Source organism: Sinocyclocheilus anshuiensis, unplaced genomic scaffold (assembly GCF_001515605.1).
Source record: "Sinocyclocheilus anshuiensis isolate Anshui unplaced genomic scaffold, SAMN03320099.WGS_v1.1 scaffold1114, whole genome shotgun sequence".
NCBI classification, from domain to species: Eukaryota; Metazoa; Chordata; class Actinopteri; order Cypriniformes; family Cyprinidae; genus Sinocyclocheilus; species Sinocyclocheilus anshuiensis.
The window spans coordinates 1,682,206-1,702,514 of record NW_015540838.1 but is presented as its reverse complement, the minus strand read 5'-3'; the positions used below and the strand labels follow the sequence as shown (position 1 = coordinate 1,702,514).

General features: G+C 38.0%; 1 protein-coding gene across 5 annotated transcripts in view; it reads right to left on the bottom strand.

Annotated features, from left to right (window-relative positions):
- Positions 1-20,309, bottom strand: part of agrn (agrin) — a 302,644-nt gene that overhangs the window by 142,011 nt on the left and 140,324 nt on the right. For all 5 annotated transcript variants that reach the window (XM_016484758.1, XM_016484760.1, XM_016484763.1 and 2 more), the window contains one exon: positions 16,792-16,830. In XM_016484758.1, coding sequence (XP_016340244.1) covers positions 16,792-16,830 — 39 coding nt within the window. The remainder of the gene's footprint in view (positions 1-16,791; positions 16,831-20,309) is intronic.

Here is a 20,309-nt window from a genome sequence, read left to right as displayed (position 1 = left end):
GAAATATATATGTATATATAGGCCTATATATATTATTAAAGAATATAGACTTTTATACCTTATTGTACAAATCTAGGGTAAAGGTGAAAATATAAAAGAATGAGAAACAACGGTTAATGTTATTCGCAACACCTGAATGCAGCATAACAGGTGTGATTTGATATAATTATCTCCTCCACCATCTCAGTTCAGACACACAAACACAGCCTCTTTTCCTCCACAGTGAGGTCATTTTCTCCATACGTCTCTCTCTAAAGCAGATCATATTTCTCTCTCTTTCCTCCGCACTGCTGCTGGTAGCATGTTGACACTTATTAAACCTGAACGAGGCAGCGTGTGGCTGAGTTGGGTTTGAATGGAGAGACAAGGTGAGAGGAGACACACCTGTATGAGGCCCTAGGACTTTGACCAGGGCCAGAGGGCGATGCGCAGGGGCCACGAGAGGGCCAAAACCAGACAAATAAAAGGACAGCATGAATGTTGCATGAGCAGTTTGGTGCTGAAGTTGCCATGCCGACCGGTCTGGGTCTTTCCTGACTCCAGTTGGGCCTCATCTGTGAGCTGACTCTATGGATTGGAGACACCCAAACAGGACATGCATATTCATTTGACTCACATTTGCGTTTATCATAGAATACAGCTTTAAACTAAAACAATTACACACACTTTTGCCAACAGCAGGTGGGAGCGAGTTAAATTAGCAAGCGAGCACCAGTGTGTGAAGTCAAATGACTTCGGAAACGTAATGAAATCGCGTCTGCTAGGTAGCACTCATGCTGAGTATGCAAGCACGCATTGTATTTGAACCACAGACATTGTCTAAGGTCGTCTGCTGGAACATAATTGCATTTTCTGGCATTAGCTAAAAAGCGCTACTCATTCGGTTGTTAAAGGCTAAGCACATTTTGCCACTTGCATTGATCTCTTCCCACAAATCTCTTCTAGAGACCGGCTTAGACTCCTGCCTCTAAATACAATGTGTCACTGCCGTCAATGCATTGATCTGAAAGTCAATGTGGGTATTTATTACATTTTATCAATCTAAAGCTAAAATAGATAACGTAAATGCTTAATGCTAGAAACGCTAATGACGATGGAGAGCAGTCTAGGAATACAAAGATCTCGCAGCTGAACAACACACAACACAAGTCTCACAGCAGAAGCTGAGGAAGATGACATCCATTTGGCTCCAGTCGATGACAGAATGCTAACAACATGCTAATGCAGTCAACAGTCCTGCACACAGCGGCATGGTGAGCAACTATGGCAGAATATGAGGTGTTTGAGAAAGGCAGTTTGGAGGCTGAGCTGTTTAGGTGTACTATAAAACATTGATAACTATCAAAATCAACTCAAAATAAACCCGATATTTAAATGTGCTTAAATTGAGGTTTCGTTTAAACAGTTTATGACTTTTATCTTGGATAAAAGAACAGTTTAAGCAGTCAATGCAGCCTATTAAGTATAATCGGTGTAATCCAGAACATAAACAAACTTAGCAAAATCAAGAGGTCCAATATGGCCGCCACAAGGCCGTTTCACAAAAAAAAAAGTCATATGACAGCTGAAATCACCTGCGTACCTCCCGTAGGGTTATTTGAGAGGTTAATGGTACACTTTAGAAGGAAAAATGACAGAATGAAGCAATGATAAGAGTTCAAGACAACCTGATCATACAGAGATAAAAGACTCTGGTCTTGTATGAACACTGCTGACTGTAATCTACAGCGACTCAAGAGAACTGAAAGAAAAAATATATGTGAATAGTCAATATGTGAGCATTCACACAGTGGCTTTATTCAAAGCAGAAAATTAAAGCTAATCATATTTTAAGTCTTTTTGTGTGAATACATAGTGTGAAACACTACCTGACTGACCGGTCATCCAATTAGTGAATAAATGAGGCTGACTATATGCAGTCATTTTATAAGCATGGACTATATAAGAATGTTGAGCTTCTTTATACCGTTAGCATGATAAAAACCCTACATGGCTGCATGATTAAATAGAAGCAAAACCAAAATTGCAATAAGGGTTAGTGCAATTCTAAAATGGCAAAGGATGTGATTTCATTAAATACATGTGCTGTGTCTTTCAGAGTTAAATATGGTGCTGTGTTCTTCACACGTGAGTAGGCCTGTCACAATAATTAATATATCGACTTATCACACAATATATGTACATGACCTCAATAATTTTTGGTGACGCAATATATTGCCCATTATATTTACATAAAAATTTATGTCACCATGTTTTGTACATTCCACTTGCGCCTGTGTCTTTTGCAGCTTCTCGTACATAATGTGGTGTAGTCGGTGCTAGTTCAAGAAATTAAAAAAATTTAAAAAATGCTTCTACAGACAAAGTTTCATCTGCAGATATGGCCTTGTTTAGGGATCTGTGCCTTTGTGCACACGGACATCTGACTGATAAATAAGGATTGTGTTTTTCAGCAATACAGTGCACCCTTAATTTAAAGAGAAAAGAAGGTCAGAGAAAAATCTGTAGATGGAAAAATCTCCATACAAGTTATTTGTGAATTTTTCGTTTTTTCTACTTTGCACTTTTTGTTAGAAAATGTTTATTTACTATTTATTCAAGTTTTTTAAGGTATCTAATGTTTTTACTTAATTTCCATTATCTAAATTTTCTTAAGAATTAAAAGTTTATTGTCATATGAAAGTGTGTAGGCCTTCTTGCATTATTATGCTCTTATATTATGATTATATATTCAATGGCATAAAACGGTCTTAAAATAACAATAGTATTATTTATCGCATTTATTTCTGCGGCAATATATCGCACAACAAAAAGTTGTTATCGTGACAGGCCTACACGTGAGCAGCTCATGATCGGGTGTTTTCAGTGTCTTCAGTTTGCAGTAAATGCTGCTCCACACAAACTAATTTCTGCATGTGCTGTGAGTTTGGGTCACTTATAATGAACATTTGAGAATGCAACAGGTGTCAACTATCTTCCCATATAAAACACCTATAAACATCTGTCGTCAACAAAAGAAAAGCTTTATGGGCTCCCTGCTGTTTTACACTAAAATAAAAGCTTGAAGGTTTAACATTTGATAACTATGAAATTAAGACAAAGTTTGTTTGTTTGTTTTATTATTATTTTACAGTGAAATATTACAATATTCATATATTTGAATTGGTTAATATTTTATGTAATAATAATAATAATAATAATAATAATTATTATTATTATTATTGATAGATAAATTAAAAAAAAAAAAGGTCAAATTGTGCAGTCTTACAAACAAGAACAGCAAAAGTACCTTATGTAAATACCCTTAAAGGAATAGTTCAATCGACTTTTAATACACTGTGAAAATTCTTTTACATGACCTGTACATTATTTTTAAGAATATTTCAACTTTTGTCCACACAATGAAAGTCAACAGGAACTATTTTATGTTTGTTACATTGTATAGAAAAATAAATAAAAATTAAAAATCTGAAACATTTTGAAAATCACCTTGTTCTGCACAAGAAAGTCAGTCATACAGGTTCGGAGTGACATGAGGGTGAGTAAATTACGACATAATTTTCCATTTTAGGTTGACCATCCCTTTAAGAAATGTGTCAGATTAGGTGTGCAGGAATGCAAAACTAGCCTAATTAATTGTTCACAACACAAATTTGTGATTTGTAAGACCGATTAGTCATCTAGGCAACCTAGAGACTATTCAGTATTAAAAAACATGCCGCCGTGCACATTCTTACACTCAATATAGGAATAGGATAGCCAAATGCTCTCAGAAAAAAATGAATGACACTAACTGCAGAACGCATCATCTGATTCATCTGTCACTAATTAAATGGGTAAACAGATGGAGCGTTTTCAGGAAACAGACATACATAGCTTTTAGAAGAAGCCGGACAATCTGAGCAGAGCCGCACTCAGATGTGACAGCACACACACATATACACACAGAAGACTTGTGAGGTTTGACAAATACCAAAATAAGTTGGTATTGACAGCCTTGCTGTCAAACAAAACGGCTTGTACATTTGAACTCGCATGTTCTGATAGCATTAGCGAAATGAGTTCTCATGCGATGCTGCCTGGAGTGCAGATCTACACTGACTCTGTATCACTTATTTTTTTCCTTCCCTCTCTCATTCAGCGCATTACATCATCATTTAATTATTCATCCTAACACACACACACACACACCCAATCAGCCTCACTGAAATCTTCCTCAACTCTGCGTCAATAAGGAATCTTAACCGCCTCTAAAAATAGTCGAAAACGAAAAAAAAGCAAAAAAGCTTCTGCTGCTCATCAAATGAACAAACAGCCATTTTAAACTCGCATTTCAAGACCAAGCCAAAACCACAGAGGTCTAAAATAAGAAATATGTTATTTTCCTCAACAAAACGACTCAATGATGAGTGAAACGGATACGCACACTTGACATTTATACCCTGGTGACTAATACGATGCTGGCAGGCATTACGCCGCTTATTAAAAAGGTGGCACTTCCTGTTTTGCCGGTAGTCACCTGGGGTAGAAGAGCATATGGCGACTCTCGCACATAATCTCTTTTACTGGGAGGCTTCTACATGCAACACAAGCACCCCCTCCTTCAGTTCACCCCCCTCCTGATGATGTCATCGAAAGCCAGACGCCTCCGTGATCGCCATTCCGTCTCGTATGCATGAGCGGAGATGTGTTGGCTGATGGGAAAAAGTGCAGCAAGAGGTGCCAAGAGCAACGAACACTTGACTTCAATTTCGGCATTGCGCAAAGCATCCTAAACTCAAGGTGGCACGGGTGATCCGATATAGCAGCGGGTTGTTAGGCATCGCATCAAAGACTGTTATTTCTTCGCGGACGGAGGCCTCAATCGTGAGTATCTGACAGTGTGCTGCATGTATTCGGCAGGATGCTGTGGTCTGGAATTAAGGCTGTAAACTAGAAGGCGCCAGGTGAAATGAAACAGACCTCAGATCACCAGATCTGCTATCTCCTACTGAGACCTGCACGGCCAATATCGCAACAGGCCGGGGCTAAACTAGCCATATCTGCTTCTATGCACTGCTTGTTTCCTTTTCAGCTGTCTGAGGGTGGCTGTTTCTCCTCTGTGATGGATAAGACTGCAGTGTTTCCAGGTGCTGCTGTCTGACTGGAAAATATATCTGCACTGACCCCTCAAATTAATTTCTGAGCATCATCTGTAATCTTATAAAAAAGTCTGAAGGACTATGCAGCAGAGAGAGCTTTACAGGGTAACCGCAAAGACAGTATAATGGATCACAGGAGCTTGAGTTCACTTTCACTTGCTTCTGTTCTGCTGGAGACAAAATAGAGGAAAACTTCACAAACAATGGCCATTGTACTGAAAATTATCCATAACTGATTATGATTACTTGAGCTCTCAGATCTGCACAATTACACCGCATAAAAGAGTGGATTGTCATGCGAGCTTCCAAAAAAAGACCGGCGATGCTTTATGAGTTTCTAGTCACACAAGAATTTGTGCACAAACGGTACTTTAAAGAATAGCAATAGGTGCCTCTTTAGAGAAATTCATTGAAATTCATTCTGAAATATACAACACCTGTGTGAAATGTTACGTTCAATGCAGTGGAAACCACATACCTACAATTAAGCATTTCTGAAATGGTCCGCATAAAATACAGTTAAAAGTATCGACGGAGGGGCTGAATGCTGACAAGAATTAACTTTTAATTTACTCAACCTCATGTCATTCCATACCTGTAGGATTTCTTTTTTCTAAGGAAAACAAAAGTAGATATTAGGCAGAATGTGCTCTTTTCCACATAATGCAAGGGAATGGGAAACAGACACTGTCAAGCTCCAGAAAATTAAGCACAAAAAAGAAGCTTCTTATGCTATTGAATAGCTGTTTCATTTTTCAAAATATCATTATTATAATTTTTTTAAATTGTGATTTAAAAAAAAAAATCCAGGTTTGCAGTGTATAATTAATTAATTGCATAATTAATAATAATAATAATAATAATAATAATAATAATATGTTTAGTATTTTAGTCTGTTTCTCACATAACGCTGTACCACACAGAATAAGTCACATGGGTTTCTTTTTTACACTGGGATCTTTTGTATAGAAAACAGCAGTGAAAACATTCTGCTTAATTTCATATGGAGTGGAACAATATGACAGTGATAAAGACAGAGTGAACGAATTATTATCATTTCTTAATTTAACAGAAAACTGTCGAAAACATGCCATGACTGATTGATTATTATATTGTGTACAACAGGAAATATACAAACAGATAAAATTAGTCTGTACAGTACGAGTATAGAGCTGCTAGGCCTGGGCGATAAAACGGTATCGATATTTATCGACGGTACACCTTCTTCGATAACGATATAAAAAATGTTCGATATAGTGCAGGATATAGGCACATGCTATGAGTGATGCAGACAGCTCACACAAACACAAACACAAGCACATGCTGAATTGAGTGCTGTGCCTGCCTGTAATGAGGATATTGTGAATAAAAAAAATTAATATTAGTCGAATTTGAATGCAAAAATAGTACAATCGAATGTTAGGTGTGCGTCAAACACGTCACGAATTTGTGGAGGTTTATTCCTTTTCACTGTGTCTCATATGTTTTTAAATGCAATCTGTGTGATGGGCGATTCGGCTCTTTGTATTAAGCAATGCATAAATACATGATGCTGTTTTGTTCATAATTGTTTATGCAATTTACGAAATTATATTTGATTTATATGAGTTAATTTAGACGTAATGCAAGTTTTTTTTATAGACAGTTATTTCCTTGCGGTGAGTTAAATGTGCTGCATGATTTTGCTCATTGCGCCCTCCTGTGGCCTCGGGAGACAAGACAAGTTTAACCTATTCAATCTGCATATAAAACATTAGAAATTAGATTAATTTAAGATGGATTACATTTTTATTTTGTGTTTGACTGGTAAAACAAAAAATATATATTTGTTGTTTGTCTCAATAAATTGATTTAATTTAAAAATACAGTGGTTAAATGTAAAAAAAAAAATTCTATTGCTCTTTGTTTTAAAAAAGGTTATAAACATGTCAATAATTATCGATACCGAACGATATGAAACATTATACGTTGATACATTTTTTAGCTATATCGCCCAGCCCTACGATCATCATCCTTTAAATAAAAAAAGAACAGACTTTTGCAATTCAGCTAAATTTAACCTGCATTTGAAGTTTGAAGACACTGGATTTATTTGACAGTAAGACGTGCAGTCTTCCCAAAAAAGCCATTCTATAACTGAGCCACTAGACTGAAATAAGACTTCTTCCAAAAACAGAACGTTTCTGACCACAGTGACCCTGGTATCTTCCATTTCAACAACCAAACTGGAGTACTGACAGCTCAGAGAAAGCAATGACTGGCTGCAGGGATTTCTGCTGCACATCTACATGTGCTCTCACCTCAGCTGGGCCCGGTCCAGAGCGTGCGCACCCTTCCCTTCCTCAGGCATCAACGACAGACACCTCAATCTCATCCAGCCGTGCCTACGGCAGACATTCTCAAGAAATAGCAAAGCAAAAGAGGGGCTGATAGAAAGGGAGATATATGCAGCCCTTCGAGAAGATGACCATGAGTGAGATGGTTTAGACACAGACGCAAGTAGTGCATGAAGAGAAATGCAAATGACATCTGCATACTTTCTCATGTTGGGATAAGATGCAGCATCTGAAACAGCCCTCCCGCTGGCATCTCCCCACGATGCAAAGTGTGACTGAAATATTGATATGAATCTAATGATGAGGTTTCCATCACTGAGATTCCTAACTAGCTCTTCTCAAAAGCAGCTTGAAAACGCAAGAGCATTTATTCTAACAGTACATTATGCTTTGCCATGAGTATTTCCTCACGGCAGGGTACTGAAGGGACAAGCCAAAGGCCTTACCTGAGGTCTTGTCGATGCGTTGGAGCCCCAGGGTCGGTAGGTAGTGCCGGAACCTGGTTTGACTCCTGGGAGGGCCTCTCGGACGGGCTCATTAATTTCAGGAGCCGCAAAACCAGCATTCCTACAGTTTGAGCTGAATGTCCAGGCTGAACTAATTGAGGCAAATCAGATCCAATCATGATGGACACGGCCTCAGAAAGAGGCATGCTGGGAAACAGTACAGAACAACAGCTGGAAGAGATCTCGCCAGGCTCCTGCCGGGCGGAACATCATGCTTAATGTGTTACACATGAGGAAAACGAGGGGAGCATAACCTAAAGTTAGTTTTGTTACTCTAGAATGACTTCAACGTTGTCATATTGGCACAAGATACACTTTTGACTGATTAAGGATGATTAAGATGTGCTTGAATAATAAGCAAAAGCATTGCTGGGGGTCTTGCTCACATCTTTGTTTATGCACCGGATGACCTTTCTACCCTTCTGGGTTTTTATTGTTTGTTTGGTTTTTTTTGCTCCAGCTCTCTTTCTGTCGGAGAGGTGTGTTCAAATTCCCTCCCAAATCGCTACCTTTCCAGCTGCCTGGCTCTTCCTTCTGTGACACATATAATCACTTTCATTATGCAAATGATCTTGACGCAGGCTTCTCCAGAGTTGCATGGTGGAGTTGCAAATGGCTGCATACAAAACAGCCTTTATTTGTCCTCTTTCAATTAAGGATTCCAAGATGTATTGGAAAGGCATCATTAAAGGCATACAGGAGGGTAAAATAAGTCTTCCCAACCGGCATCTTCGAACTTCTTTCCCAACACAAAGAAAAATTTGGTAACAAAATCTGTGCTCAAATATTTTCATGCAGAAATTTTGATACATCTTGGTATGTGTTTAAAATGTAGAGATCAAAATATATATTTAAACAAATATATAATTAAAAAATACAATTTGTCAACTGAGACTCAAAACAAGAGCCAAAGTCTCTAATTTTCTCCCTTTCATCCTCTGACATTGACACTGAAATAATTTCAGCCCTATATAATACAAAAGGAGAGTCGTCTCGGTTACGTATGGTAACCCTCGTTCCCTGAAGGAGGGAACGGAGACGTCACGTCGGATGACTGACGAATTGGGATCTCGTGGTCTCTCTAAGCGAGATCCCAATTCGTCGGTCATCCGACGTGACGTCGAGAGTGACCGACTGAAAGGGAACTGCGTGCAATATACTCAGCAATGAGCTTCTTGATGGAAAGCGATGCTAGTTTACATGCACATGAACACACGCTCATACCTGCACAGATAGCCACATCTATCACGATCACTCAAGGCGATGGCTGGCTCTCGGTTGTAAAAGAGCGAGTGTCAATAGAAATGTTGGCCTCCAGCCTCGCCGGGCTTTTCTAAGCACCTTGTCATAATTGTGTGCAGTGGCGTGGAGCACACATGTCAAACAAGCCATTAAAGGGAAGTCTGGGAAACAATACAAATTAGATGAGAATGAGTTAAGACTACTTTCGGGTATATGTGACCAGAGGCCATGGACGATCACAAATACACACAACATGGCCCAAACAACTGTCCAGTGCAATATCGAGTCTTGCATAACAGGGAAAAGGGATTGGTCTGCTTCCATGGGTGCAGGGGAAGGGGAAGGGGAAAGATTGTGTTTTGGGGGTTTAAACAGGGAGATTTATGGTTTCCTGCACTCTTCATGCAGACCTACTCCATCATGTCAGCAGCAGTCCAGGCACAAACACTGACTGTGCTGCTCCTGCTGCCGCTGGAACATTTGAATAGAATTACAAAGCACTTTCGCCTTACAGTTACACTAGACTGGACAGAGAAACCGGAGCAGACAATTTAGAGGACAGTGGCCCTCCTGCTGTGAGGATTTGCTTTTGTGATGACAAAAAAAAAAAAAAAATGGTGCAAAATCTGACTAGCAAGACACATAGTGAGTCTTTTTATGAAGAAAAGTGAGGCGCTATTACAGGACACAACACGTAACCCATACAAATATGTGCTATTGAGGGTCAGAAACAAGCTGGTTAGCATAGCAACAATGGGTCCGTACTTGTAGATGTTGTAACTACACACTAATTATTATAATTAAATCCAAAACTACATCAGTAGACATCTTCCTCTCACAAAGACCTGATCTACTGAGTGCTTTAGCATTCATTATGCCACCGTTTTGGTTCATGTTACTATTCAAGGGAGCTACTAAAGCGCAGTGACTTGAATACACCTCTACAATGATTTGAATACACCCCTTCTTCGATTAAAATGTTTTACATTTTTGAATTAATAATTATTTTTATATGTTTTGGGGAAAGAGTTAGAAATATCAGGGTGATACAAATGTTCTGAGAATGGAATTTGTATAAGTAAATACTATAAAATTCATAAAAATAAATATAAAGTAAATAAATGTCAGGTTGATACAATCTCTGTCCTGAGAATGAAATTTATATAAATAAATAAATAAATAACATATAATACTTAAAAAAATAATTTGTATATTAAATGATATATAACATTTAAAAAAAATAAAGTCATTTATGATTTATGAATGGCATTTCTGAAGTATTTTTGTCTAACCATCAAGCAGAAAAAACTAAATCAGAGAGGACCCCTGCACTCTCCTGCCTGTGTGTCAAGGTCTCTTAAAATATCAAATATCTTTTTAGGTTAGCTCAAGCTGTAAAATGTACACTCACATAAGGTGTATGGAAAATGTTACATTGAAAATTGTCTTTAAAATAGTATAAATGTTCTTTAAAACCATATGAAAGCAACATGAATACAAAGAGTACATCTCTAAGAACTTTCAAAGTGTTTTTCTTTACTTTATCATGGACACTCTTATATGTCATTGACCCAAATGCCAATTTGACTTGAACACAAAAGACTGTGAGTGTATATTTTCAATCTGAAGCCCAGGTAAAACCAGAGCCGTGACAAAACCTCACTGATGCGAATGTCAATATGAATTGCTTTCCTCACAATTCTGTGTAACAAACGGGCCACATCTTACATCTACTTTCTTACCCTCAGTGCGTAAACTTGCCATCTCTCCCCTCCAGAAATCAATAGCTTCCATTTCTGTGCTGTACACTGCTGTGTTGTGTCAAGAATATGTTAGACAGATTAATATCAAAACAAGCTTTGCCCACACCTCCCCGATTCCCCTCCATGACAAGCTCTTCTGTTTGTTGCTTATGCAAGCAAATGCTGATTCTACAGAACTACAAAGACAGCCGTTCTTGAGAATTTCTCGCAGTTGTATTTATGTTCAGACAGCACAGAGGGCAACAAAACTTCCAGGTGTAATGTCAAACTCGAAAAGTTAGGTATGTTAGCGCTGGAGTTAGGTATAACATTTAATAACATTTATAACATTTAATCCCCAGATGAATTTATGCCACATATTTGATATCTTGATACGTGCCGTTCTCTGCAAACCAAAAAAAAGTGGCGATGAACATGATTTTTTGGGCTCTTTTGTGTGAAATCCATGACATGAAAAGATTTAATTGATAAGAGACTGGTAATAATTCATTCTGCTTCCTTCTGTCAAGAACACAGCAATGGCTGAATAAATTACACAAGCCCTGCCTTTTATTTATTATCATTTCCCCTTTCGGAAGAAGCCGTTTGAGTTTTTCAAAGCTAAAGAAAGTTTGGCAGGGTCTCTGAAAGTAGTTCCACAGCTCGGGCCCACATAAACATCTCAGTCCTACATCCCACCACCCACTTCATTCAATATGCTTTTATGTTTTTTTTTTCGCAGGTACAGCTCAGCCCCAAGGGGGAAAACTCGCTGTGACAAATGCTGAACGGAAGGCTGCATTCAGATGGAGTGTATTCATTACCACATGTCGAGATGTGTAGGAGACAGCGAGGAGGTTTTGAGTTACCATGTCCGCATCTCACCATCTCATTTCCAACATGACCCAAATTAAAGAGGGAATGCTAGGTGACCTATTGCTACAGGCGACATCTTCTCAAACCAGTCAAAAACATCTGATCTAATGGTTATAAACTACCCAACACAATCCAGTCATTGTTTCTTTGACTCCTTCTAAAAATAACATGAATACCCAGCCAAACCAAGGGCATTCCAAGTACAGAATCCCCTCAAGTTTATCGCTTGGCGCACACAACGTCGTAAGTGGGCTGGATAAAAAGAAACGGAACATTTGTTTTATCGAAAGCAAGATGTTTTCCTCAAGCCAACTTTCTAAAATGCCACAGAGATAATTAACGGGACAAAGCTTTGCCAAATCTTACACTAATGACCTCTGTGTGGGCAACACGGCCCTGAGTTTGAGAATCTGGTAGTGTTCAGTTTGCCGCTCACATGCCAGCTTGAGCGGCTAAAACTCTGAAGGACACCCGCTTAAAGACATTGAACAAACGGCCTACAAAACGATCCTAATTAAAGGTTGCTTTGTCAGGTTTCAGCTAGTGATTAAACATCTTTTATTGAGTTGGAACGGGCAGATGCACATACAAATACGCTTCAAAAGTGGGGTGAAACTTCAATATGGATTGGTTTCTGTCATTTGAAGGGGAAAGACTTCAATTGAATGAATGAATGAATGAATGATGAATGAATGATGCATTTATATAGCGCTTTACTGTGTATTGTTGTACACCCAAAGCGCTTTACAATCATGTGGGGGGGTCTCTCCTCAACCACCACCAGTGTGCAGCATCCACTTGGATGATGCGACGGCAGCCACAGGACAGCAGCGCCAGTGCGCTCACCACACACCAGCTACAGGTGGAGAGGAGAGAAAGTCATAGAGCCAATCAAGTGGATGGGGATTATTAGGAGGCCATGATTGACAAGGGCCAGGGGGGCAATTTGGCCAGGACACCGGGGTTACACCCCTACTCTTTACGAGAAGTGCCATGGGATTTTTAATGACCACAGAGAGTCAGGACCTCGGTTTAACGTCTCATCCGAAAGACGGATGTGCAATTGTGCTTATAATAGCGGGATACTTGTATGTCTATGATGTGATTCCATTTAATTAAATATCTGTGGATAATTTGGTCTGGGAATGTCATTACGTCCTTGGAACGGGGGACATGTTTCCCCTCTCATGCTCATTTTCCTAATGCATAGGCTTTTATATAAGTACATCTCAGTCTTGTAACGAATTAATATGGCAATGAAGGATTGGAGATGGAAGTGTAATTGGACAACCAATCTCCCTTGACGCGTAATGGCCTCTGAAGACAGCGGCCGCGGGGCAGGGGATGAGATAGCCGGGAGGAGAGCTTTTCTGTGGGCTTGTGTAGGTCTGGCACATAAAGAACCGGCCGTCTGAGAACTCACACAACAATCGGAAATGTAATTAAGAGCTGGCTGCGGCTTTTAAACGCTCGGCTAGAGCGGAAACAAACAGGCGGGGAAGAAGAAACATCCATGTATCGAAAATGTGCGGTGTGATCAATAGCCCAAAGCATCAAAGGGGGAATGGAGTTTTGCGACTTCACTCGGCGCCTCGCAATTTCTCTCAGAACTGCAGGTTTTCAAAGCAATCTCTAATGTCATTAAACTTCTATTAAAAAGCAGTTAGAAGTGTATACTGCCTCTATTTCTCTACGAGTCAGATGTATACATTTTAAGTAAAATTTTATGAGTTTCCAATCTCTTGGTAAGGAGTAAGGTTAATCAAATCATCAATCAGACATAATTACCCAGCAGTGCTGCATGGACAGCATTTCAAGGAGATAATAACTATTGTCTTGTAGTCTTGTAGATGCAGGGGAATAAAATCTTAAAGCCTGATTTTTAACACAAGCCTTTCCTCAAACCCTCAGACAGAACATGCTATGAAGCAGGTGATTGGGCAATTATTGTGCAAATCGAGCCTAGACCCAACAGAGCCGTTTCTTGAAATGCATTTGTAATCTCAACAAAATTACTGATAAAAGTGTTTGTTAACAAAGTTTTTTGGTCAACAATTACAAAGATGAATTGTAATGCTAATTAAATGTGTTTAATTAAAATGTACTGTTGATGAAAACAGTAAGAAAAAAAGTTGCAAGATAGAAGTGCCATGGGATTTTTAATGACCACAGAGAGTCAGGACCTCGGTTTAACGTCTCATCCGAAAGACGGATGTGCAATTGTGCTTATAATAGCGGGATACTTGTATGTCTATGATGTGATTCCATTTAATTAAATATCTGTGGATAATTTGGTCTGGGAATGTCATTACGTCCTTGGAACGGGGGACATGTTTCCCCTCTCATGCTCATTTTCCTAATGCATAGGCTTTTATATAAGTACATCTCAGTCTTGTAACGAATTAATATGGCAATGAAGGATTGGAGATGGAAGTGTAATTGGACAACCAATCTCCCTTGACGCGTAATGGCCTCTGAAGACAGCGGCCGCGGGGCAGGGGATGAGATAGCCGGGAGGAGAGCTTTTCTGTGGGCTTGTGTAGGTCTGGCACATAAAGAACCGGCCGTCTGAGAACTCACACAACAATCGGAAATGTAATTAAGAGCTGGCTGCGGCTTTTAAACGCTCGGCTAGAGCGGAAACAAACAGGCGGGGAAGAAGAAACATCCATGTATCGAAAATGTGTGGTGTGATCAATAGCCCAAAGCATCAAAGGGGGAATGGAGTTTTGCGACTTCACTCGGCGCCTCGCAATTTCTCTCAGAACTGCAGGTTTTCAAAGCAATCTCTAATGTCATTAAACTTCTATTAAAAAGCAGTTAGAAGTGTATACTGCCTCTATTTCTCTACGAGTCAGATGTATACATTTTAAGTAAAATTTTATGAGTTTCCAATCTCTTGGTAAGGAGTAAGGTTAATCAAATCATCAATCAGACATAATTACCCAGCAGTGCTGCATGGACAGCATTTCAAGGAGATAATAACTATTGTCTTGTAGTCTTGTAGATGCAGGGGAATAAAATCTTAAAGCCTGATTTTTAACACAAGCCTTTCCTCAAACCCTCAGACAGAACATGCTATGAAGCAGGTGATTGGGCAATTATTGTGCAAATCGAGCCTAGACCCAACAGAGCCGTTTCTTGAAATGCATTTGTAATCTCAACAAAATTACTGATAAAAGTGTTTGTTAACAAAGTTTTTTGGTCAACAATTACAAAGATGAATTGTAATGCTAATTAAATGTGTTTAATTAAAATGTACTGTTGATGAAAACAGTAAGAAAAAAAGTTGCAAGATTAACTGTGCACTAACAATGTTTTTTGGGGGGAAAAAAATCTAGAAAGAGCACGATTGTTTTTATATTAACCAAATCATAGTCAATAATGTCAGGAATTGACCTGTCTGAGCTGAAGCTGAACAGTGAATGAATACTGGTGAACTGAAGTGCTTTACTAACAGATTAATTAACACACTTAAACACATCCTATATATGAGATTGATCAGATATATACACACACACACAACACAAACAAACTTACAGGATATGGAGCAAATGCAGAACTTAAAATTCTGTGCTCTCTGTAACAAATTTAATAAATAAATGTTTTAAAATATATTTAGAATCACAATTCGTCTACATACAAACACATATTATTATATTTATATTTGAATATTTGGCTTAATTTTGCATTTGTTTAATCTCGTCATCATTGCTCAGTGTTTAAAATAAAATACAATCATTAAAAATAGTTTTTGTTAATTGAAATATGCTGAAATAAAATAAAATATAAATATTAGATAAACTGAAACTTAAAAAAGCAATGTTGCCTTGTCAACTAACTGAAAAAAAAGTTGAAGTTGAAGTACTAAAATTAGACAAAAAAAAAGAAAAAAATTACAAAAGCCAAAATTACTAATACTAAAATAAATACTGAAAATATAAATATAAAAACTAATACAAAATACTAAAAATTACTATAATAGTACATAATACTAAAATAACACTGACAATGCTCTATTAAATTAAATCTAAAATTAAATGTCATAATCAGTCTATAAAAAAAATGACAATGAATATTGACTAAATTTAAAGAATATTTTCACCAATATACAAAAACCATAACTAAATCATAAAAATATGTAAAAATGAACACAGAATTGCTCTCAGAGCATTATTACGGTTTGTTTGCTGCTCCTTTGGTCATTCAGGTCTGCTTCGGTGCAAACAGCCACGCTGAAAACTTTCAAAATGTTTGCACGTGTGCAATGGAGTTAATTATACCACATGTAATTTCAGTACATTAATACCGACTACACCCACACACACGCAGCTGTTTTGTTCGAGTATTTACGACGGTGTCCATAATGGAGCTCCCTCCAGCTCATAAAGAGAAGCATCTCCACTGCCAGCAGCTCAGGAGTAACCTCCAAAGCCCATTTCATGTTGTCGCATATAAATATTCATTAACAGAGTGGGGAAACCAGCTGTTTCTCCCAATTAATCTGTGCAGAGATATGCCATTTGCCAATAAATTGTTGTTGTATAATTAATGACTCTCAGTGCATGGTGAGAACAAGAGAAACAATACCTCAATTAATATTGAGATTTATATTCATAAACATGGCAAAAGCAATCGGCTAATCAGCTTCAGTAATAAACGAAGCTGCGTCCCAGGGGGATGTGGGAAAACTTTAGCAGCATGCCGGAGAAGTCAGCCACCCTGCATCCCACCAGTCTAGATAAATCAAGATGTCAGGAGATTTCTACATCAAAGCAGATGTCCCTCCCTGCTTCTCGCTGACCATGTTAACAGGCTGCACACAAGCCGGTGGTGGGAAGCGACCAGGCGAGGATGCCCACTTCAAACAGCAAACGGGCCTGAGCTGAGATCATTATCTGGGCAGGTTGAAAACACTCTGGTCGGGGGGAATTCTTATGGGACTTACCATCAGGAGGAGGAGCCGGTGTGAAGTGAACAGGTTTATCTGCGGAGGAAGAAGAAAAGAGAGAGAGGCACATTAGTTAAAAGGAAGACATCTGGACAGTCCCAGGCAGTCAGCAGTCGTTTCGAATGAGTTGGTGGACAGTGGACTACATGACTCTTTCACAGAGGTTAAATCTCAAAAAGAATAGATTAAGACAGATTAGTTGGAATATGAGATTCTGGGTTAAATACAACTTGAGCTCTATCTACAGCATCCGTGACGTGGCATGCTGTCAAATTTGTTTGCAGTAATGCACTTAGCCTACAGCAGTGAAACAAATGTTTAAAACATAATACTTCAATATTATACACTACTGTTCAAAAGTTTTGAGTCAGTAAGATTTTTTTTTTGAAAGAAATTAATACTTTTATTCAGAAAAGGCACATTAAATTGATCAAAAGTGACAGTAAAGACATTTATAATGTTATCTATAAAAAAATCTATTTCAAATAGAAAATAGATCTTTTTAACCTTCTATTGATCAAAGAATCCATATATATATAATGGTTTCTACAAAAATATTAAGGAACACAACTGTTTTCCACATTGATAATAATAAGAAATGTTTCTTGAGCAGCGAATCAGCATATTAGAATGATTTCTGAAGGATCATATGACACTGAAGACTGAAGTAATGGCTGCTGAAATTTTAAATTGTAATTATATTTTATAATATTGATGTTACTGTATTTTTTTATGAAACAAATTCAGCCTTTGTGGACATAAGAGAATTAAAAAAAAAAAAAAAAACATAAAACAATCTTACTAACCCCAAACTTTTGAACTAGTAAGACGGAATTGCTTTCACAGACTTTACATCAAGAAGCGACCCACAAAAATTGTTTATCATGTAAGACTAAAGCAAATGTTCTTGGTCAGACATTGAAATGACTTGTTGGATAGATGAATTCACACCAGAAAACACACACGCACAAAAAAAAGGTTGTTTTCTGGAGATACAGACTTAACTCTCTTGTGATCTTGACAACAGAAGTTGTTTTCTCAAGATCTCAACTTAATTCTCTCATGATTTTGACATTTTATTAAAACCTCAACTATGTTCTTCTGATTTTTTAAATAACAAAAGTTGCTTTCTATTGCTTTTTCTTGGCCATTTCTATGCTCATACTACTGCAACATGGATGAGAAAATGTGAGTTTATTTCAGCAACTCATTGAAGCTGAAACGTTTTTATGTCTGTCAGTGATAAAGCACTTTACTGTCTAACTGTATGACATTCGTGAAGGAAGCTACAACTTTACTGTTTTAAACACTATAGAGACTCTGAACATGTGTTTTCATTTTCATTATGAGCCAATTCAAGGGAAACGAACATCTGCATGATAATAGAATAATGTTTGAGAAATCAACACCAAAAAAAAAAAAAACTTTTTTCAAAATTACAGATCACAAGAAAACAAGACAGAAAAACAATAATGCATGTCCCTTTAGGCCTTCTATACATACAGTGTGCATAAGCAACAAACGAATAAAAGAATAATGTTTGAGAAATCAATACCAAAAAAAAAAAAAACTTTTTTCAAAATTACAGATCACAAGAAAACAAGACAGAAAAACAATAATGCATGTCCCTTTAGGCCTTCTATACATACAGTGTGCATAAGCAACAAACGTCCACAAAAGACTATTATAAAAGAAGCTTTTTTCAAAAATGTTTTAACTGGTTTTATCCATTCAATGAAAGTCAATGCAGTTCAATGCAATTTACTTTCATAGTAAGGATAAAACAACATTCAGACATTTTTCAAAATATTTTCTTTTGTGTTCCACAGAAGAAGAAAGTCATACAGGTTTGGAACGAAACAAGGGTGAGTAAATGATGACAGAATTTACATGTTTGGGTGAACTGTCACTTTTTAAGCTCTTACACTAATAAATGTTAAAAATATTCAGACTACAAAACCAGCCAAAAGTGTTGGGCTGAAACTCATTAAAATCAGCACCGACTGAAAACGAGAACTGTCACAGAAGTTGGAAGCGACCCCACTCAGTCTAACTTTCCTCCAAACTGAAGTGATTTTGAAAACACTGAACTCGCGTACCTTATTACTCTTGACAGAACCGGCGTTTCAACAACATGCGTGTGAAGCCATCTAGCTAAAGTGCAGCTACTACACCCTGCTTCTGCAAGCAGGAATAACCAATGCCACAAAACTATCACATCAATCGCCCAGCCAGCCGGTTGCACTTACACACACACACTCCCACACACACACACACTCCCACACAGAGGGCCGGAGCTGGAATCTCTGCTCCCCTCTTCACCAGCACCCCCAAATGCCAGAATAGAGTTTAATTTTAGGCTCACTTCAAATTGCTTGTCAACAACTGAGCGAAAGGAAGATTGGAGAGCCGGCACTGGAGAGAGGGAGAGAGAGACAGAAAAACAGAGGTGTGAGGGAATGAGGAAGCGAGAGAGAGAGGGGAAACGGCTTGCTGTGCTTCTCTCCTTGAATAATGAAGTGTCTGTTGAACTGATCCGGGGGAGGGGGGGGGGGGGGGGGGGGGGGGGGACGGCTTGCTGTGCTTCTCTCCTTGAATAATGAAGTGTCTGTTGAACTGATCCGAGAGTCAATCATGACAGTTACATTGTTTCATCCTCCAGGAAACCTCACTAAGCTGAGAGTGAATAACACACACACAGATGTGTATCACAGAGATAAAATATATACTGCTCACACACTGTAATGCATAACCCTGTGACTCCCCCAAGCACAGCTCGACTTTCTTATATGTCCAGTGGCAGTAGAGGACAAAACAACTGTCTGTACTGGTCTGAGGGGAACGTTTGTTTCACATGTAAATGAAATTCAACACATGTAAATGAAATTCAACACAAGGTTCACCTCAAGCACATTTGCTTTACTTAAAGAGATAGTTCATCTGAAAATGAAAATTGTGTCATCTCTATCCATTATTACATTATTGTAAACCTGTAAGCTTCTTACAGATTCTTCTGTGGATCACAAAATAAGATATTTATGTCGCAGTGTCTTAGTTCATACAATGAAAATCAAAGCAGTCCAATACTGTTTGGACTCCACTGACTTTAAAAATATATATTTTATTTTTGGTGAACTTTTCCTTTAAGGGAATCGGCAGGGACCTGGTGATACAATATTATATTGATACTTGGGTCACACAGCAATAACATTGCAATTATTTATGTTAGGCTATTCAATGCTGCTACATATGCTAGCACAGCTAAGTAGCAAATTGTTCCCAGGGACAGTTGACAATTTTACAGTTTAATGGTTGCTATACAAAAATTTGGCCAATTAGTATTTAAAAATGTAAATGTTAAATATTGTTTAAAAAAGGGAGGAGACATATATTGCAATATTTTAATTCATGATACTATACCAATATTTTCATGCCAAGAATTTACAATATTTTCAAGAAAATGGAGCTTAACTGATTAAAGGGGTCATATGATGCTGCTAAAAAGAACATTATTT